The sequence below is a fragment of the Leptopilina heterotoma genome, unplaced genomic scaffold, assembly GCF_015476425.1.
Source record: "Leptopilina heterotoma isolate Lh14 unplaced genomic scaffold, ASM1547642v1 Lhet_60, whole genome shotgun sequence".
NCBI lineage: Eukaryota > Metazoa > Arthropoda > Insecta > Hymenoptera > Figitidae > Leptopilina > Leptopilina heterotoma.
Window position 1 is genome coordinate 5,428,419 of NW_025111138.1, and position 23,687 is coordinate 5,452,105.

Sequence of the window (23,687 nt, forward strand, 5' to 3'; positions counted from 1 at the left end):
TCGTCTTTCAAGCCTTCTTTTAAATTTTTAAAAAATGATGACTGCTCTTTTACAAGAAAATCATGGGATCTGAGTTTTAACATTTCTTCACACAATTCGTTTATGAAGTCACTGGAATTTAGCACAATTGTCTTTAACGTACATCTGTCAGTTTGAAGCCAAGAAGCGTAAGTTATTTCGTCCAAATCGTGATCATCGAAGTATTTTATTAAATTTTCTTTCATTTTATCAACGCCTGGACAGTTGTTACATTCTCCAAACATACAACAAGGTGTTGCATTTGAACAAACTAAAAGCTTTAAACAATCACGATAGTTGTTTAATACAATACTAGAGTCGTTTGTTAAGCATTGGATATCTATTTCGTTTAACATCAACTTAAGATTTTCGTGATGCACACAAACACAGACCGTGTGAGTGCCACTACTGCCCGCCAAAACGCAATGTTTTGGTCTAAGTTGCGTGAATTTCGAGAAGCCTATCTTAATTTCTTCATTGCGTGATTTAAATTCTGTATACAATTCTTTTAAATTGCATAAAATCAATCTTTTTTGAACCAAAACCTTTTCATCATTTATTCGTACTGAAACACAGTCTTTAACTCCCGGCAATAAACGACTCATACTATCGTCCTCATAAAATTTTTTGACTAATGATTCAACATCGAGACTTAATGGATTCCCCTTTTTGCGATTTGGAAGTGTCAGAATTCCACTCTTAGCAACAAGATTTTTAGCGTTTCCAGCTTGGCGTTCGGAAGTTCCAAATTCAGATGCTATTTTTTTACGACTCCAAGATTTTGGAGCTAGTGTGAGAAGTAACATTTTTTCGTCACGACTAGTACTTTCTTGGAATTTTTCCTTAATTTGTTTTAAAACTTCGACACCTGCTAAGTGATATTCATCTTCACACGTCTCTGTTAACTTTTCTTTTTTTTCAGAAGGTAGTTCTTGTACTTTGTTAAGCTCCTTTCTACAAGCAGAACAAATTTTTATTTCTGCAGTTAATGAAGGAAATCGCAATAGTAAATTTTGAGATATTCGCCTAATATCAACTGATTTGTGGTTTTTTTTATTAAACGGATTAAAACACGTATTGGACCATACTTTCGTAGATTTTTCTTCCTTCGTAGATGACATGATTTTTGAATTACAATTTTCAATTTTAGAAAATTAGTTCAAAATTAAAAAAAAAATTTTGCCGAAAATAAAGATTAAAAAAACACGAATTAAAAACAGCTGAAACGAAAATTACGAAAAAAAACTAAAATAAAAAAAATAATAAAGAAAAAACTAAGTTTTTAATAGTAAAATCCACCTACCTTATTAATCAATCGTTTGCTAATAAATTGTAGTAAATTTCTTAAAGAAAATAAATTTATAGCAGTAATAATTTGAACGGAGAAGCAGTCCTTTATATAGTATTGAATAACTTAACTCAGTTTCGAGAAACTCTCAGATCAAGCTCTGCGACATCTGTCGGATGAAATTAGCACTATTGACGGTGCTCATCCAAAGTAGTTAGGTGAAACTCAGCGCGCGAGAGCGCAGCGCGTCATTGTTTTAGCGCAAAAGTAAATGTTTTTTCTCATGTATTAATAATTCTAGTCCCACTTTGAGCAGATATGTTTTTGATAGAAAAAAAGCTCAGCTTTCATTCTAAATAAAAAAAAAAATTTTTTAAATACCGATTATAGAGAAAAATGAAAATTAAGTTTTAATTTTCAATTTTCAAGGTCAAAAAAATTTTTCTTTTAAAAACTAACATCGTCATTAAAAAGTAGACGAAAAGCCCTTTCCAAAACATATTTTATTAAATTCACATCTTTTTTTTCAAGAAAACTACAAGTTATCAAAGTTTGACGTGTAAACGCATGAGTCCTGTACAACATGTGATCCGGCCTCATGCGTTTACACGTCAAACTTTGATAACTTGTAGTTTGCTTAAAAAAAAAGATGTGAATTTGATAAAATATGTTTTGGAAAGGGCTTTTCGTGTACTTTTTAATAAATATTTTAGTTTAAAAAAAAAAATTTTTTTGACCTTGAAAATTAAAAATTAAAATTTAATTTTTTTGTAAAATTTATTAACTAGTATTAATAATTCTAGTCCCATTTTGGGCAGATATGTTTTTGATAGGAAAAGAGCTCAGCTTTCATTCTAAATAAAAAAAAATTAAAAAAAAAATACCGATTGTACAAAAAAATGAAAATTAAATTTTAATTTTTAATTTTCAAGGTCAAAAAAAATTTTTTTTTAAAAACTAACATCTTTATTTAAAAGTACACGAAAACCCCTTTCCAAAACATATTTTATCTAATTTTTACCTTTTTTTTAAAGCAAACTACAAGTCATCAAAGTATGACGTGTAAACGCATGAGGCCGGATCACTTCCCGTGAAATCCCCCATATATACACACAAAAGGACTTTGTATCTGGAGTCGGGCATTTTGCCAGTTGGCAGTGACGCAAAGAGAGAAGAAGGACAACGATCGATATGTGGAATCAAGTCGAATGTCGTTTTTCCGTATTTTCCGAATTGGAAATGAAGGAATCGATTCATTTTCCAATGGAAACGATCGTTTCTCTGTGAAGAAAATTGTGATATGTCTTTACTGTGCGGAGACACTTTTGTGGGATATGTTTTAAAATTCCCTGGTTTTGTGAATGTTCAGGACAAATGCTTCTGCTGGTATCTACTTTTTTTTTTTAAAGAGAATATCGCACTTGACTTTAAAATTCTTCTTTGGAAAATTGTATTTAAAGAATGGATTCGTCTAAAATTTTTTTTTTTATTATTTTACTCAAATAACAGAAAAAAGCAAAATCTACTTAAACCGCTTAAATACACCTTTTAAAACGAAAAAATGATTGTAAAGTACCCTATTTATCTAAATTTAAAACTTTAGGTTAAGTTATAACTTTAGGACTTAAAAATAAAACAATATTCTCAAGTCCTTAGACTTGAATCTTAAATCAGTCAAAAATGTTTTTAATTAAAATTGTTTTAGTCAAAAAAGGACTGAAAGTAAGTTACAGTATGCGAACGAATTAATGATCTATTTAAATTTGAAAATAATATATAGAGGACAATTATAAGAAAATAAATAGAAAATTTTATCGACAGAATAAAAAAGATAATAATAATAAATAATAATAATAATTTGAATTAAATGAAAGTTAATATTTTTGCAGGTCAATTTTTGAATGAAGGAATCTATATTATAAATAGAAATGCTTGTACTTTTGTGTAAGTTGTGAGATGATATAAATTCAAAGTTTGTTTCTAAGAGAAAAATACTCAGTCAACTGTGTGATAAAACATGAATGGTATGACATGCAGGAACCTTTCTTAGACACTTATCTTGTTTATTCTCTAGTTTCCATCTGTTTTATTATATATGGACTTAATATTATAAATATAAATCTGCATGTGTATTTTTTCGCCCATTTTTTCCGCGACGATTTCATTAAATAATTGCCAAAAGAAAATAAACATTTTTTTCAAAGTTTTTCAGTCAGTCATTAATTCAAATTTATAAAAATTTTTACTAATTCAAATTTTAGAGAATTACAAAAAATACCTTGTCTGACTTAAGGTGGAATTTACTACTTAAAAGTGAAACTGCAAATATTATAAAGTGTTTTTGACCTTCTTATTATTTGTATTTATACTAATTAAAAAAAAAAAAAAGGAGTTAACTATTTGTTCTGATTAAAACTAATTTTATTACTATTAGAAAAAATTTCTATTCAAATTTAAAAAAAAAAATATGAATTGAAATAGATAGTTTTAAAATTATTATAATTACAATAATCATATATTCTGGCATAGGGAATTCAGGTAAAAGTCTGAAAAAATTTAATTTTTAGAATTCATATGAAAATTCTGATTTTTTTTTATCTTTTTTCTTTGACTCATAAACCATAAAATTACCACGAATTCTAATAACAAAACCTTCAATTTTCTCAATTACTGACAAAAATTTATTTTTTAAATAACTTAAATCTTGAACAACTATCATAAAATAAATAAATTATTTAATAAATAATTTTACTTAAATATTTCAAAATTAATTCAACTTTAAAAGAGTTGTGTTTACAATTTTTATAAATAAATCAACTTCAAACGGCTTCAATTTCAAATTTTATAAAATTTCAATGTTGAATGAATTTAATTAGAAATTTTAATGATCTTAGATTTTTGAAAAATTTTAATAATTCAAAATCTTCTAAAATTAGTTAAATTTGTCAATATATATTTAATTAATTATTTTAAAAAATGGATTTATAGAAGAATTTTAGTTAAAAACACCAAAAAATTGAATTTCGGAAAGTTACAAATGATTGCAGAAATTCAATTATTTTCAAAAGTAATAAAATTCTTATCACAAAATTCAATTATGTTCAAAATTTACCAACTAATCTCGACAAAATCCCAATTATTATCTTTATAAATAAAAAAAAAATTCTTCTTCAAAATTCAATTATTTTCAAAATTTTTTTTAAAATTAATTCAATTAAAAATTAATTTTAATTATTTTCAAAAAATCTCCTCTTATTTCAATGATTTTCAATATCTACTATTTTAATAAAATTACCCAAAAGAATTTAATTATTTAAAAACAATTATAATAAAATTATAATTATAATTAAAATTATAATAAAATTCTACGCAAACATTTAATTATTTTCATATAAATAATAAAAATTTCACAGTAATTCAATTATTTTGATAAATAGTAAAATTTTTACAGGTATTCAATTATTTTCATAAATAATAAAATTCTTTCATTATCATAAGGTAAATAATAAAACTCATCGTAGAAAGAAAGAATTTAATTATTTTCATAAATGTAAATGAAATTTTTCGTAATAATTCAATTATTTTCAAAAATTTTGATAAATCTCGTTATAAGAATTGAATTTTAATAAAATTCATTGCAATAATTCAATTATTTTTATAAATAATAAAACTCTTTGCAGAATTTTCAATTATTTTTAATACAATTTTTATCAAAATTCTCGCAAAATCTAATTATTCTTAAAAATTTTATTAAAATTCGTAGAAAGAATTCAATTATTTAAAAATTTGTTGATAAAATTCTTTATGAGAATTCAATTTTAAGAAACATTCAATTTTTCAATAAAATATTTATTTTTGTATTTAAATAATTGAATTCTCGTAGATTTTTCTAATAAAGTCTCAATTTTTCATACTTTTAACTAACAATTCTGTAGAATTTATTTTTATAAAAAAGTTTAATTGAATTTTTTTGTTTTTTAATTATTTAAATTTTTTATTTTCTAATATATATTTTATTAAAGAATTCCCGGATAATTAGAATTTCGTAAAATTTGAATTGTAAAGAAATAGATTTGAAAATTCTCCAAAAACTTTTTCAAAAATTGTTAACAATATAATTGTTATTTTTTTAACAAAAAGGTTTGCATTTGAATGTTTTGAAGAATCTTAATTCCTAAGGAAAAATAATAATAATTCAATATTTTAATATTTTAAGAAAAAATTATTGTTTTTGAATAATTTTAGAATTAAAGATATTCGTAAATGAATATTAACAGAATACATTTTTTTAAATAAAATTTTTTCCTTTATTTTCTAAAAATTCAAAAATTTTCAGTTTCATTTTCAATTAAATTTTCTAATTGACAAATATAATTTCTAAACATTTTTTCCCTTATTCTTAAAAAATTTGGAATTTTATTAAAATAATTGAAATTAAGAAATAGAATTGATGCAATTTATTTCCTTATGAAAATTGAGAATTTTCTACAAAAATATTTTTTTGTTTTTTTTCCCAAACGAAAAATATGAGTTTCTATAAAATATTGTTATTGAGAATTAATAATTATGCATAAAATGGGTATATTAACAATTTTCTAGTATTTTTTATAAATAAAAACGAGAAGAATTTGCATAATAATTGAGATCAGTCAAAGGAAATTTGTTAAAGAAAAAAGCTTTTAACAAACAAAATGGATATACTTTTTATTTGTTAATCATAATTTTTTCTAAATTTTCTAATTTCTAATATTATTTTAATAAAGAAAAAATAGGTAACTGCATATTTTCGATTTTTCAAACAATATTTTTTAAAGAAAAAAAAAACAAAAGCATAAGAAACTAACTTCAAACTGCGGACAGAATGAAAGAAAGAATACGACGATTATTATGTAGTTAATAATTATAATAATAAAATTTAAAAATGTTTTTTTGAGTTAACTTTGCAATAAATATGAAAAAAATCTAGTCTGACCCAAACGAGACTATACTACTGAAAATAGAAATAATTACCGTTTAGTTATCAGACACCTAATTTTACAAATTTTCTGCTTCATATACAAAATTAATAATAAAATTTTTCAATTTCTTTATTATTTTCCCAGTAAAATGTAAAACTATCACAATTTACAAAAAATACCGCAAAAGAGAGCAAAGTCGACATTAGGTCTAAATCTTTGAGAGAATAAATTTGAAAGCTTCTTGGCAAGAGAAAATAAATTTTTATTTTTTCTCTCTCTCCTTCTTTTTGGTAAAAGTATCATTTAACGAGAACGAAACGAAACAGAAATATATATAGTATAGTTCCCTCCCAGAGGGAATTGATTTGAGGTGTGTAATAAAAGAGGGTATTTTATGAACACGGATGGATTTTGTCATTGTTTAGAGGTGGGGATTTATATATATAATATATATACAATGTATAGGCTTACCCAACGGTTACGTCGAAAATGTTACTACCGACGGAACTAGATACAGCCATGTCGCCGAAACCCTTTCGTGCTACAATGACACTGGTAATGAGGTCGGGGATGCTGGTTCCGGCAGCGAGGAACGTGAGACCCATCACTTCCGGTGGTATTTGAACGGTATCACCGGCGACGTTCGCCCACCAAACCATCAGGTACGAATACGCTGCTATCCAGAAGATCGAGCCGATGAATGTTACAGCAAAAAATTTTTTACCTGCAAAACAATTTTATTTCAAATACAATTTTTATTTACAATACCAATTTTTTTTTTTACAATTTTATTCTTTTTTTTACAATTTCATTTTTGTATACAAATTTAATTTAGAATAAACAATTATTTTATAATCCAAATTTTTTTCAACTCCCTACGTTTTTACAATTATACTATTTACTGTAGAAATTTTTTTCAAAAACAAATTTTATTTACTCTCTAAATTTGAATTAGTCAAAAATAACTAATTTTGAAAGCAAAATGTCGATCACTGATTTAAATAGTAATATTTACAATAGTAATATTTACTAATGAAATGTAGAAAGAAATAACTAATTTCTTAACTCAAAAAATTACCAAATCTATAATAAATTTTCAAAAATAAAATAAAATTACAGTAATTACTAATTAAAAATTTATGTCTGACTAAAGTTCGCTTTTACCACTGAAATTAAAAAAAAACATAAAACAAAAGACGTTTACCAAAATTAAAATTTATTTTTGTGAAATTAAAACTATATTTTACTACTAAAAGTTAATTCAACGTTAATAATAAACTAGCAACAATTCGCGCGCTAAAGCGCGCGGCTAACTTCTTACTACCTTTTTTAAATAAAATTAGCAATTTTAAAAATAATAAAATTTGAAAACTTTCTAATTCAAATTTTTGTTGAAAACACTAAAAAAAATTCAATTATGGAGAAATTACAAATAATTGCAGAAATTCAACTATTTAAAAAAATAAATAAAATTCTTCTTATAAAATTCAACTATGTACAAAATTTGAAAAAAAATTTTGTAAAAATCCCAATTATCTTTACAAGAAGCAAAATTCTTCTCCAAAGTTTAATTATTTTCCTACATGTCAAAAAAATTCTTGTCCTAATATCAATTATTTTCAAAAATAAAATGCATTTTTCTAATTTCAATGATTTTCAATATCTACTATTTTAATAAAATTTCAAAAAAAAAAATTCAATTATTTAAAAAAATTTTTAATAAAATTGTATGCAAACATTTAATTATTTTCATAAATAATAAAAATTTCACAGGAATTCAATTATTATTTTTATAAATAATAAAATTTTTTTAAGGAATTCAATTATTTTCATAAAAAATAATGTTAAATTCTAGACAATAATAATTGAATTAAAATGACGAAAATAATTTTGATGAAGTAACAGTAACAATATTCTTATAATAATATAAAATAATGATTTTATTACTTGGTCATCTTTAATTATTATAAAAAATGAAGAAATCGATCACTTCGAGTCTTCGTCTCGGAGCAATCGATATCTTCATACATATTTTATAACAAATACTTTTATAAGTTGTTTAATTTAAAAGAGGTTTGAATTCGAAATTTTTGAAAGTAGTTAGACAATGTGAGTTCTCGGTTATAGTTCGCAAGGCCGCCGCTAGAGGCGCCACTAGCGCTGCAGTCGGTGAATGGCGCGCGTTTTTGAAATTAGTTCGCGAGGCCGCCACTAGCGCTGCAGTCGGTTATGGCGCGTATATTTGAAATTGTTTAATTTCTACCTAACCCTAATTTCTAGCCTAACCCTTTTTACTAGTGCAATTTGCTATGTGTGAATCCGTGAGTTGGGTATAAATATCTGGAATTCAATGCCAACCCACAGTCGGTATTGCAGATTCCATCATTAACAGTTGATTGAAATGCAGATTCCTACCCTACATTTTAATTCAACCGTCAGAGTAGGGAACTGTTTTTTCGACATGTTTCGACCCTCATCTGTGTTATATTTTACACATGTGTTAGTGCAATTTGTGATGTGTGAATCTGTATATTGGGTATATGTACACACGACAAAGAAATTTACCTGGAACAACCATAAATTTCACTATATTAACGAAAGTTTTAGTTATTTCAGTTAAGACTTTCACCTTATTGCAGTTCCAGTTAAAATTTTATTTCCGTGTACAACACCTGAAATAGATTTCAGATATTCACACCTGTCTCTTTTTAATTAATTATTAATTCATTAATGATTTGTCTTATCTATCCAAATATTTTATTTTAACGAGTCTTGAAAATTTTTTTCTTCAAGACAAGTACATATCAGGATATTTTACTTTAAGAGCTTTCTTATTATATAATCATTATAAAATATACATTACAATTAAATGTAAGTAGTTTTTTATCAGTTGATATTAATTCATTGTTGAATCATAGTTGATGCATTAATGACTCATTGTTGATTCGTTAATGATTCATCGGTGATTAATTAATGATTTATTATTGATTCATTAATGGTTTACGGTTAAATAATTCTTTAAAGATTCATTATTGATTCATTTCTTATTAATTTTTTGAATAATAATAATTTATTAGTTAATGATTTGTCTTGTCTATATAAATACACAGAGAAAAATTAATAGTCAAAATTACACTGAGAGAAGTTTAGCACAGCATCTGAACTCAGATACAGCAGCCGCGCGAAATGAGGGTTAGATATTGTTCCCTGATTTTATTCAGATGCTGAGATAAAATAGAACAGCATATGTGCTAAAACTTTCGTATATGTGTTAAAAGTTTAGTTTCTGTAATTCTGTACACCAGAACGAGAAGTCTTTAAAACCGTGGGACCAATGTTGCGCGGAAGGTTAGGTACAGAATCTGAAACATGCGCAATGCAGAATCTGAGCTAAACTTCCCTCAGATACACCAGATCATGGACGAATATACGTTGAAAGACTTTTCATTTCAAAAAGGGTAAAATGATGTTTTTATGTTACTTAATCGTATGAACGTATCCACTATTAATACAGTTCAAACTAATAAGTGGGTCTCTACTAAACGAAAAATAATATATTTTTCTCATCTAAAATTGCGCGAAATTGTAGTAGAGGTGGGAGGGGGTGAATCTCAAAAAAAAAACTACATGACATCATTTGGGAACGCTTCCTAACCAATTGACAAATATTTCAGTTCATCCCAGTAAACGAAAACTAATTGAAATGAATTAAAAAGAATTCACAAAGAGCTTTCGTGAATCCCGCTTTGTGACAAATACGAATTGGAGCCATGATGCAATTTTCCTGAATTCGTGAAACTGTATTGAACTTCCGAACCTTCTATCCGTACCAATTCACTGGACAAGTTTTGAGCCTTTAATTTTTTTCAATTCGTTAGCACGAATTCAATGCATTCCTTGGCCATTTCTTTCGAATGCGAATTCGTTTGGACAAATTGGTACATATTGAATTAAATTCAATTGAATATACAAAGAGCTTGAGTGAATCCCGCTTTGTGACAAATACGAATTGGAGCCTACCAAAAATGTTAATTCGTTTCAATTCATTTGAATTAGTTTTTTTTTACTGGGATTATTGGTTCATTAATGACTCATTGTTAATTCATTGTTGATTCCTTAATGATTCATACTTGATTTATTTATGATCCATTGATGATTCATTAATGTCTCATTGTTAATAAATTAATGATTGATAGTTGATTTATTTATAATTCATTATTGATTCATTGTTAATTCATAGTTGATTCACTAATGACACATTGTTGATTCATTAATGATTCATAGCTGATTTTTTATGATTCATTAATGACTCATTGTTAATTAATTGTTGATTTATTAATGACTTATAGTTGATTTATTTATAATTAATTGTTGATTCATTAATTATTCATAGTTGATTTATTAATGGTTCATAGTTGATTTTTTATGATTCATTCTTGATTCATTAATGATTCATTGTTGATTCATTAATGACTAATTGTTGATTTATTAATGCTTCAGTGTTGATTTATTAATTATTTACTGTTTTTTCATTAATGATCTGTCTTAAATATCCAACTATTATTGAAAATGAATGATGAAATGTTAATAGTAGTGAATAAACTCCATACATTAGGTTGAAAAACTTATCGATGTCGAGTAAAAATGCTTGGTATTGTAGATTTAGTAGATTTTAGTAGATTTAGTAGAAATGATATCTTATTTTAAAATAAATAGATATTTTTTCCAAATATTTTTGGGCTGTTCCTGTAGAGAATAAAAATGGAAAAGATGTTGCTGATGCAATGTAATATTTAGTAAATAAATGTATTCCAAAATACCTGCATTCAGATAATGAAAAGAAAATAATCTTACAATTAACAATTTGAATCAGAAACGAAAATGAATAAAATTACTTTTAATCAGCATGCAGGAATCTAAAAAATGTCAGTTGTTGAACGATTTAATAGAACACTTAAGAGTGAAGGTGTAAATTTAGAAGTTGTTGACACATTAAAAGTACCTTTTTTAAAATTAAAAAAAGTACCGCAGTGAATACCAAAGTTAAAAAAATCATGATAAAGTACGAGTCATCAAATAAAACATTAACTAAAACATTCACCATTGGGGTCGTCCATAAATTAATTAAAACATTTATGGGGGAGGGTCTACACGGAAAAAAAGTACGTGAATCCTTCCTTGAAAGTGCTTGACTTTTGGATAGGACACAAAATACAAGGCTGTATCATATACTTTTTATTAGAAAATATAGAAAAGTCCTAGAGTTATTCTAGTACTAGTATGGGCAACAGTGTTTTTTAAATTTTAACGAAAAGTCATTTGCTCAGTTTTATAAAGTACGTGAAAGATTAGTTGACTGCGCTTGAAAATTCTGTAGAGCATGCGCAGTGTGCGTTGCGCGTTTCTACCCAAGGTAAATGCCAGCTGATCGTCTGTTTCCATTTGTGTTAATTTCAGATGTGAATATACTATTATTTTATGAAAAACAAATAGTGTTAATATATATTTGTCTTCAAGAATTGACTTTCAAAAAAATATTTTTTATTTTGTGTTTCTCACAAAACAGAATGTTATGTAAGTATCAGTTTTCAGTGAAATAGCATGTCTCAGAAGTCGTGAAAAATTTCACCATGTGGTATATAAGAACAATTCGATACGTACTTTTAAGTGTTAAAAGTGTGTTTATATTTAAGTTATACGCGAATATATGTGTGTGTTATAGGTTAGTTCATAAGTTTTGACGAACGTCGAAAAGTGATACAATAATTGTTCTTTGTTTGTGTAATTAATTATCCAAATATGTGAATAAATTTCAGAAAAACTGTGTGAACAAGTGGAAATTATTTTTTTTATTTTACAATTTTTTTGAAAGTCAATGAAATTCTTAAGCAAGGTTATTTTAGAAATTTTCATTGACTGCTTTTGAAACTCTCATGCAAAAGTACAAGACTGTTTTCAGTATTTTGTGTCGTATCCTAAAGTCAAGTATCGAGTCAATGAAAATTTCACGTATTTTTTTTCCGTGTAGCTAGTTCTTACGAACAATAGAAAAAATTGAGCTGATGTATGTAAAATATCTTACTAGGAGGAGGGGGGGGGGGGGGGAAGGTTAAATTTTCAAAAAATATTTTACGTAATTTATGGACGGCCCCATTGACAAAGTTGTATCAACTACACCTGTGACTTATAAGATCAATAATTACTATAGGACCAACCAATAAGTAAAATATCCTGGTACATATCTTGTAGAAAAAGTTGTCAAGTCTCGTGGAAATAAAATTTTGATTAAGTGGTTAGACTTTAATTATTATCAAAACAGTTGGATAGATAAGACAAATTATTAATGAATCAACTAACAATTATTATTGTTGACTATTGAAAACTACTTAAATTGTATTATAATGTATATTTTATAAGGATTTTATAGAGAGGAACTTCTTAAAGTAAAATATTCTGATACATACATTCTATAGCAATAGTTCTTAAGACTCGTGGTATTAAAATATTTGTCAAGTGGTTAGGCTTCGATAATTCTCATAATAGTTGGATATATAAGACAAATCAATAATGAATTAATAATGTTTCATTATTTTATTAACAGTCAATCATTAATGAATCAACAATGAATCATAAATAAATCAAGTATGAATCAATAATGAATTAATGTTAACTACAAAAAAGACTAGTTAATTTGAATTATAGTGTATATTTTGTAAGAATGCTATAAAGAGGAACAGTTTAAAGTAAAATATTCTGAAGTACATATATCTTGTAGAAAAAGTTGTCAATTCTCGTGAGACTAAAATATTAATCAATCGCTTAGGCTTTGAAAATTCTCCTATTAGTAGGATATTTGTATAAGACAAATCATTAATGAATCAATAATGAATTATTAATAAAATCATTAATTAATCAATAAAGAATCAACTATCAATCATAAATAAATCAACTTCAAAACATTAATAAATCAACAATGAATTCATGTTAAATATTAAAAAGCTACCTATAGTGAATTATAATGTATATATTTTATAAAAAATCTATAAAAAGGAACTTCTTAAAGTAAAATATCCTGATGTATTTTATAATACAAATCAATAATGATCAATAATGATCATTAATAAATCAGTCATAAATCATTAATGAATCAACTAACTAATTAAGCAAGCCAACGATTTGTCAAAAAAAAAGCAAAAGGAGTCTTTGTCTTAGTCAAAGTGATAGTCAAAATCTTAGTAAAGTTAACGTTCAAGTCTTATTCCAAGTCTTAATCAACGTCTTAGTCTAAGTCTCGTTCAAAGTATTGGTCACAGTCCAAGTCTTAGTCATGATCAAAGTCTAAGTCAAAGTCTTAGCCATGGTGAAAGTCAAAGCCTTAGTCAAATTCTTGGTCAAAGTCTCGTCCAAAGTCCTAGTCTTAGTCCAAGTCAAAGTTTCAGTCTTTGACTTTGACCATAGTTAGTCTTAGACTTAGATTTACTTTGATTTTCTTTGATAAATCGTTGACTTGGTTTAGATTTTAAATAAAATTTCATTCGTAATTAAAAATAACAGTAAAATGAATTATTTTTTATCCATTCTGGTGTTATTTTTAATACCTCACGATTTACTGTGTAAGGATTCCAATTCAATTCAACATGCTCCTTTTGTCAATACCACGAATCCAATCTTGTCAAAGTATAACTCTCCTAGTTAAGTCAGCTAGTATAATTAGTCATTTTGAAAGTTTTCTTAGTTGTGCATGCGCATGTTTCTGCTTTAGCGGTATTTGGCTCTGTGAATCGTGAATTTACGTGAATCGTGGAATTTTTTTATGCATATAGAATGGGTTTTCTATGTCTTCCACGTTTTAAAATGAAGCTATTACATTGTATATCACTAATATAATGTAATTATAAGTAGTCAATTATTTCAGACATTTTAGATTTAGTTCCAGTCTAAAATTAATTTCATACAAGCGGTATCAACATTTTTTAGTATTCTAATTAGTTTTGTTAAAACGTACTTTACCATTGCAATATGTAATGCATGGATTTGGATGCATTTACATTAAGTTCTTGACAAGCAAGTAAAATGGTGTATATTTAATTATTCATTTCTTGTTAAGTCATTAACGATTCTTTAATAATTCATTATTGATTCATGGTTAACTTATTAATGATTCATTATTGATTCATTAATGCATTGTTGATTCATTAATGATTCATTATTGATTCATTGTTGATTCATTGTTGATTCATTGTTGATTCATTAATGATTCATTATTGACTCATTAATGATTCATTATTGATTCATGGTTAACTTATTAATGATTCATTATTGATTCATTGTTTATTCATTAATGATTCATTAATGATTCATTATTGACTCATTAATGATTAATTATTGATTCATTATTGATTCATTAATGATTCATTGTTGACTCATTAATGATTCATTGTTGAATCATTAATGATTCATTATTGATTCATTGTTGATTCATTAATGATTCATTGTTGATTCATTAATGATTCATTGTTGATTCATTATTGATTCATTAATGATTCATTAATGATTCATTATTGATTCATTGTTGATTAATTATTGACTCATTAATGATTCATTATTGATTCATTGTTGATTCATTAATGATTCATTATTGATCCATTCATTCATTGTTGTTTTATTATTGATTTATAAATGATTCATTTTTGATTTATTAAGGGGTTACATCACTTTGACCCGACCAAAAAATACGCTTTTTCAACAATTTTTATTTAACAATAGAAATTTTTTTAAAAATTCCAGTGTTAGTTTGATGCAATCTTATAAGGTGTAAGCTTACGTTGACCTTATACTATACGCTGTGATTATTGTCATAAGATTACCGTAACCTTACATGTAATGTTACGTTGACATTAAGGTGTCAATTTTTTTAAATATAATGATAAGAGTACAATATTAATTCCCCTTTAAATGTTTCCATCATCCAATTTTTTTAAGAGTTTTCTTTTTATAATATATTTTTCAGATTTTTGAAAAATGTATTTTTATATATTTTATATATAATATTTCGATGTACTTTTCAAACATATTACAACTTGTTTAAGTGAATATTATTTAAATATTATGTAAAATTCATTTGTTTTCTATTTATATTAACCTTCTTGTTTCACAAAATTGTTGGTGTATGGCTGATTCATTAAGGATCCATTATTATTAATTCATTATTGACTTATTAATGATTCATTATTGATTCATTAAAGATTCATTATTGATTCATTAATGATACATAGTTGATTCAATAATGATTCCTAGATGATTCAATAATGATTTATAATTGATTAATTATAGTAATTCATTGTTGATTCATTAATGATTTATATCTGATTCATTAATGATGCATTATTGATTCATTACTGATTCATGTTGATTCCTAGTTTATTTATTAATGATCGCTAATTGATTTATTAATCATCGCTTATTGATTCATTAATGATCCATTATTGATTTATTAATGATTCTTGTTGATTTAAATTTGATCCATTAATTATGCATTAATGATTCATTATTGATTCATTAATGATACATTAATGATTCATTGTTGATTCATTCATGATTTATGACTGATTCTTCGTTAATTCTTTAATGGTCTATGGCTGATTCGTTAATGATCTATTAATGATTCATAGTTGACTCATTAATTATTTATAGCTGATGAATTAATGATGAATAATTGATTTATTACTGATTCTTCTTGTTTCACAGTTGATTTATTAATTATTCATAGTTGATTCATAAAGGATTCATTGTTGATTTATTAATGGCTCATTATTGCGATTCACTAATGATTTGTATTATTCAATATATGGCATATTTTTTTAGAAGTTCCTCTTTACAAAAATTCTTATAAAATATACATCACACATAGCACGTTATCTTGCTGTAAGCTTATTCTTTAAGCTTATGAGTGAAGTTCGACAGTAAACTTAAGGTAAACCCAGAAAAACCGTAATATGTCCCCATCATAGTAAACTTACATTATAGACAGTGTAGTGGCACAGTGGTTCAAAATTACAATTTAGTGTTCATAATCACCTACATCCTACAATTTTGACTTTTTTTTTAAATAAATAAAAAAAAAGAAAAAGTTGCCTATTATGGCTGCAATAATTTAAATAGTAGTTTAAATAAAAGTTAGGATAGAAAAGTAAATGTTTATAATAATTATCTCTCTATATTATATAAAGATTTCGTCGCCGGATTCATTGTTTTGAAGTCAAAGGTCAAAAGTCAAAGATCATAGGTCATAGGTCAAGAGACGAACATAACCTAAAAATTAGGTCAAAGATCATAGGGCATATGTCAAAAGATGAACACAACCTCAAAATCAGGTCAAAGATCATAGGTTAAGAGACGAACATAACCTCAAAATTAGGGAATAGATCACACACTAGCGCTGCGCATGGGAAAAATGGAAAACACAATTCATTCACAATTGATAGAATTATAACACTGAAAACAATACTATAATTATTTTACTTTGATAATATTAAAAAAGTATGAGGAACACATGAAAACATATATGACACACATGAATTAGTGAAACATAAACAAATAATATAGGTTATGTTTTGTGCTTCTCATTGTCAACAATTTAACCACATGTAGCGCTGGTGTTCCTTTCGGTATTTTTCACCCACTATTCGGGTACCGAATTCTGTTCCACTTTCAATACAAAATTTGCATTGTCGTTCGGTCTCCTTTGTTATGTTTTTTTCCTATTGGTTATGTTTTGTGCTACAATGTTTGCAAAACCTCAAAATTAGGTCAGAATGATAGGTCAGAGGGTGAACATAACCTTAAAATTTCCTTACAGTGTTAGGTCAGATGGCAAACATTGTAGCACAAAACATAACCAATAGGAAAAAAACATAACAAAGGAGACCGAACGACAATGCAAATTTTGTATTGAAAGTGGAACAGAATTCGGTACCCGAATAGTGGGTGAAAAATACCGAAAGGAACACCAGCGCTACATGTGGTTAAATTGTTGACAATGAGAAGCACAAAACATAACCTATATTATTTGTTTATGTTTCACTAATTCATGTGTGTCATATATGTTTTCATGTGTTCCTCATACTTTTTTAATATTATCAAAGTAAAATAATTATAGTATTGTTTTCAGTGTTATAATTCTATCAATTGTGAATGAATTGTGTTTTCCATTTTTCCCATGCGCAGCGCTAGTGTGTGATCTATTCCCTAATTTTGAGGTTATGTTCGTCTCTTAACCTATGATCTTTGACCTGATTTTGAGGTTGTGTTCATCTTTTGACATATGCCCTATGATCTTTGACCTAATTTTTAGGTTATGTTCGTCTCTTGACCTATGACCTATGATCTTTGACTTTTGACCTTTGACTTCAAAACAATGAATCCGGCGACGAAATCTTTATATAATATAGAGAGATAATTATTATAAACATTTACTTTTCTATCCTAACTTTTATTTAAACTACTATTTAAATTATTGCAGCCATAATAGGCAACTTTTTCTTTTTTTTTATTTATTTAAAAAAAAAGTCAAAATTGTAGGATGTAGGTGATTATGAACACTAAATTGTAATTTTGAACCACTGTGCCACTACACTGTCTATAATGTAAGTTTACTATGATGGGGACATATTACGGTTTTTCTGGGTTTACCTTAAGTTTACTGTCGAACTTCACTCATAAGCTTAAAGAATAAGCTTACAGCAAGATAACGTGCTATGTGTGATGTATATTTTATAAGAATTTTTGTAAAGAGGAACTTCTAAAAAAATATGCCATATATTGAATAATACAAATCATTAGTGAATCGCAATAATGAGCCATTAATAAATCAACAATGAATCCTTTATGAATCAACTATGAATAATTAATAAATCAACTGTGAAACAAGAAGAATCAGTAATAAATCAATTATTCATCATTAATTCATCAGCTATAAATAATTAATGAGTCAACTATGAATCATTAATAGATCATTAACGAATCAGCCATAGACCATTAAAGAATTAACGAAGAATCAGTCATAAATCATGAATGAATCAACAATGAATCATTAATGTATCATTAATGAATCAATAATGAATCATTAATGCATAATTAATGGATCAAATTTAAATCAACAAGAATCATTAATAAATCAATAATGGATCATTAATGAATCAATAAGCGATGATTAATAAATCAATTAGCGATCATTAATAAATAAACTAGGAATCAACATGAATCAGTAATGAATCAATAATGCATCATTAATGAATCAGATATAAATCATTAATGAATCAACAATGAATTACTATAATTAATCAATTATAAATCATTATTGAATCATCTAGGAATCATTATTGAATCAACTATGTATCATTAATGAATCAATAATGAATCTTTAATGAATCAATAATGAATCATTAATAAGTCAATAATGAATTAATAATAATGGATCCTTAATGAATCAGCCATACACCAACAATTTTGTGAAACAAGAAGGTTAATATAAATAGAAAACAAATGAATTTTACATAATATTTAAATAATATTCACTTAAACAAGTTGTAATATGTTTGAAAAGTACATCGAAATATTATATATAAAATATATAAAAATACATTTTTCAAAAATCTGAAAAATATATTATAAAAAGAAAACTCTTAAAAAAATTGGATGATGGAAACATTTAAAGGGGAATTAATATTGTACTCTTATCATTATATTTAAAAAAATTGACACCTTAATGTCAACGTAACATTACATGTAAGGTTACGGTAATCTTATGACAATAATCACAGCGTATAGTATAAGGTCAACGTAAGCTTACACCTTATAAGATTGCATCAAACTAACACTGGAATTTTTAAAAAAATTTCTATTGTTAAATAAAAATTGTTGAAAAAGCGTATTTTTTGGTCGGGTCAAAGTGATGTAACCCCTTAATAAATCAAAAATGAATCATTTATAAATCAATAATAAAACAACAATGAATGAATGGATCAATAATGAATCATTAATGAATCAACAATGAATCAATAATGAATCATTAATGAGTCAATAATTAATCAACAATGAATCAATAATGAATCATTAATGAATCATTAATGAATCAATAATGAATCAACAATGAATCATTAATGAATCAACAATGAATCATTAATGAATCAACAATGAATCAATAATGAATCATTAATGATTCAACAATGAATCATTAATGAGTCAACAATGAATCATTAATGAATCAATAATGAATCAATAATTAATCATTAATGAGTCAATAATGAATCATTAATGAATCATTAATGAATAAACAATGAATCAATAATGAATCATTAATAAGTTAACCATGAATCAATAATGAATCATTAATGAGTCAATAATGAATCATTAATGAATCAACAATGAATCAACAATGAATCAACAATGAATCAATAATGAATCATTAATGAATCAACAATGCATTAATGAATCAATAATGAATCATTAATAAGTTAACCATGAATCAATAATGAATTATTAAAGAATCGTTAATGACTTAACAAGAAATGAATAATTAAATATACACCATTTTACTTGCTTGTCAAGAACTTAATGTAAATGCATCCAAATCCATGCATTACATATTGCAATGGTAAAGTACGTTTTAACAAAACTAATTAGAATACTAAAAAATGTTGATACCGCTTGTATGAAATTAATTTTAGACTGGAACTAAATCTAAAATGTCTGAAATAATTGACTACTTATAATTACATTATATTAGTGATATACAATGTAATAGCTTCATTTTAAAACGTGGAAGACATAGAAAACCCATTCTATATGCATAAAAAAATTCCACGATTCACGTAAATTCACGATTCACAGAGCCAAATACCGCTAAAGCAGAAACATGCGCATGCACAACTAAGAAAACTTTCAAAATGACTAATTATACTAGCTGACTTAACTAGGAGAGTTATACTTTGACAAGATTGGATTCGTGGTATTGACAAAAGGAGCATGTTGAATTGAATTGGAATCCTTACACAGTAAATCGTGAGGTATTAAAAATAACACCAGAATGGATAAAAAATAATTCATTTTACTGTTATTTTTAATTACGAATGAAATTTTATTTAAAATCTAAACCAAGTCAACGATTTATCAAAGAAAATCAAAGTAAATCTAAGTCTAAGACTAACTATGGTCAAAGTCAAAGACTGAAACTTTGACTTGGACTAAGACTAGGACTTTGGACGAGACTTTGACCAAGAATTTGACTAAGGCTTTGACTTTCACCATGGCTAAGACTTTGACTTAGACTTTGATCATGACTAAGACTTGGACTGTGACCAATACTTTGAACGAGACTTAGACTAAGACGTTGATTAAGACTTGGAATAAGACTTGAACGTTAACTTTACTAAGATTTTGACTATCACTTTGACTAAGACAAAGACTCCTTTTGCTTTTTTTTTGACAAATCGTTGGCTTGCTTAATTAGTTAGTTGATTCATTAATGATTTATGACTGATTTATTAATGATCATTATTGATCATTATTGATTTGTATTATAAAATACATCAGGATATTTTACTTTAAGAAGTTCCTTTTTATAGATTTTTTATAAAATATATACATTATAATTCACTATAGGTAGCTTTTTAATATTTAACATGAATTCATTGTTGATTTATTAATGTTTTGAAGTTGATTTATTTATGATTGATAGTTGATTCTTTATTGATTAATTAATGATTTTATTAATAATTCATTATTGATTCATTAATGATTTGTCTTATACAAATATCCTACTAATAGGAGAATTTTCAAAGCCTAAGCGATTGATTAATATTTTAGTCTCACGAGAATTGACAACTTTTTCTACAAGATATATGTACTTCAGAATATTTTACTTTAAACTGTTCCTCTTTATAGCATTCTTACAAAATATACACTATAATTCAAATTAACTAGTCTTTTTTGTAGTTAACATTAATTCATTATTGATTCATACTTGATTTATTTATGATTCATTGTTGATTCATTAATGATTGACTGTTAATAAAATAATGAAACATTATTAATTCATTATTGATTTGTCTTATATATCCAACTATTATGAGAATTATCGAAGCCTAACCACTTGACAAATATTTTAATACCACGAGTCTTAAGAACTATTGCTATAGAATGTATGTATCAGAATATTTTACTTTAAGAAGTTCCTCTCTATAAAATCCTTATAAAATATACATTATAATACAATTTAAGTAGTTTTCAATAGTCAACAATAATAATTGTTAGTTGATTCATTAATAATTTGTCTTATCTATCCAACTGTTTTGATAATAATTAAAGTCTAACCACTTAATCAAAATTTTATTTCCACGAGACTTGACAACTTTTTCTACAAGATATGTACCAGGATATTTTACTTATTGGTTGGTCCTATAGTAATTATTGATCTTATAAGTCACAGGTGTAGTTGATACAACTTTGTCAATGGGGCCGTCCATAAATTACGTAAAATATTTTTTGAAAATTTAACCTTCCCCCCCCCCCTCCTCCTAGTAAGATATTTTACATACATCAGCTCAATTTTTTCTATTGTTCGTAAGAACTAGCTACACGGAAAAAAAATACGTGAAATTTTCATTGACTCGATACTTGACTTTAGGATACGACACAAAATACTGAAAACAGTCTTGTACTTTTGCATGAGAGTTTCAAAAGCAGTCAATGAAAATTTCTAAAATAACCTTGCTTAAGAATTTCATTGACTTTCAAAAAAATTGTAAAATAAAAAAAATAATTTCCACTTGTTCACACAGTTTTTCTGAAATTTATTCACATATTTGGATAATTAATTACACAAACAAAGAACAATTATTGTATCACTTTTCGACGTTCGTCAAAACTTATGAACTAACCTATAACACACACATATATTCGCGTATAACTTAAATATAAACACACTTTTAACACTTAAAAGTACGTATCGAATTGTTCTTATATACCACATGGTGAAATTTTTCACGACTTCTGAGACATGCTATTTCACTGAAAACTGATACTTACATAACATTCTGTTTTGTGAGAAACACAAAATAAAAAATATTTTTTTGAAAGTCAATTCTTGAAGACAAATATATATTAACACTATTTGTTTTTCATAAAATAATAGTATATTCACATCTGAAATTAACACAAATGGAAACAGACGATCAGCTGGCATTTACCTTGGGTAGAAACGCGCAACGCACACTGCGCATGCTCTACAGAATTTTCAAGCGCAGTCAACTAATCTTTCACGTACTTTATAAAACTGAGCAAATGACTTTTCGTTAAAATTTAAAAAACACTGTTGCCCATACTAGTACTAGAATAACTCTAGGACTTTTCTATATTTTCTAATAAAAAGTATATGATACAGCCTTGTATTTTGTGTCCTATCCAAAAGTCAAGCACTTTCAAGGAAGGATTCACGTACTTTTTTTCCGTGTAGACCCTCCCCCATAAATGTTTTAATTAATTTATGGACGACCCCAATGGTGAATGTTTTAGTTAATGTTTTATTTGATGACTCGTACTTTATCATGATTTTTTTAACTTTGGTATTCACTGCGGTACTTTTTTTAATTTTAAAAAAGGTACTTTTAATGTGTCAACAACTTCTAAATTTACACCTTCACTCTTAAGTGTTCTATTAAATCGTTCAACAACTGACATTTTTTAGATTCCTGCATGCTGATTAAAAGTAATTTTATTCATTTTCGTTTCTGATTCAAATTGTTAATTGTAAGATTATTTTCTTTTCATTATCTGAATGCAGGTATTTTGGAATACATTTATTTACTAAATATTACATTGCATCAGCAACATCTTTTCCATTTTTATTCTCTACAGGAACAGCCCAAAAATATTTGGAAAAAATATCTATTTATTTTAAAATAAGATATCATTTCTACTAAATCTACTAAAATCTACTAAATCTACAATACCAAGCATTTTTACTCGACATCGATAAGTTTTTCAACCTAATGTATGGAGTTTATTCACTACTATTAACATTTCATCATTCATTTTCAATAATAGTTGGATATTTAAGACAGATCATTAATGAAAAAACAGTAAATAATTAATAAATCAACACTGAAGCATTAATAAATCAACAATTAGTCATTAATGAATCAACAATGAATCATTAATGAATCAAGAATGAATCATAAAAAATCAACTATGAACCATTAATAAATCAACTATGAATAATTAATGAATCAACAATTAATTATAAATAAATCAACTATAAGTCATTAATAAATCAACAATTAATTAACAATGAGTCATTAATGAATCATAAAAAATCAGCTATGAATCATTAATGAATCAACAATGTGTCATTAGTGAATCAACTA

General features: G+C 26.0%; 1 protein-coding gene across 5 annotated transcripts in view; it reads right to left on the reverse strand.

Annotated features, from left to right (window-relative positions):
* The window catches only part of LOC122509394 (sodium/potassium/calcium exchanger Nckx30C), a 134,509-nt gene that overhangs the window by 10,217 nt on the left and 100,605 nt on the right, over positions 1-23,687 (reverse strand). For all 5 annotated transcript variants that reach the window (XM_043623425.1, XM_043623424.1, XM_043623422.1 and 2 more), the window contains one exon: positions 6,736-6,988. In XM_043623425.1, the coding sequence (XP_043479360.1) occupies positions 6,736-6,988 (253 nt within the window). The remainder of the gene's footprint in view (positions 1-6,735; positions 6,989-23,687) is intronic.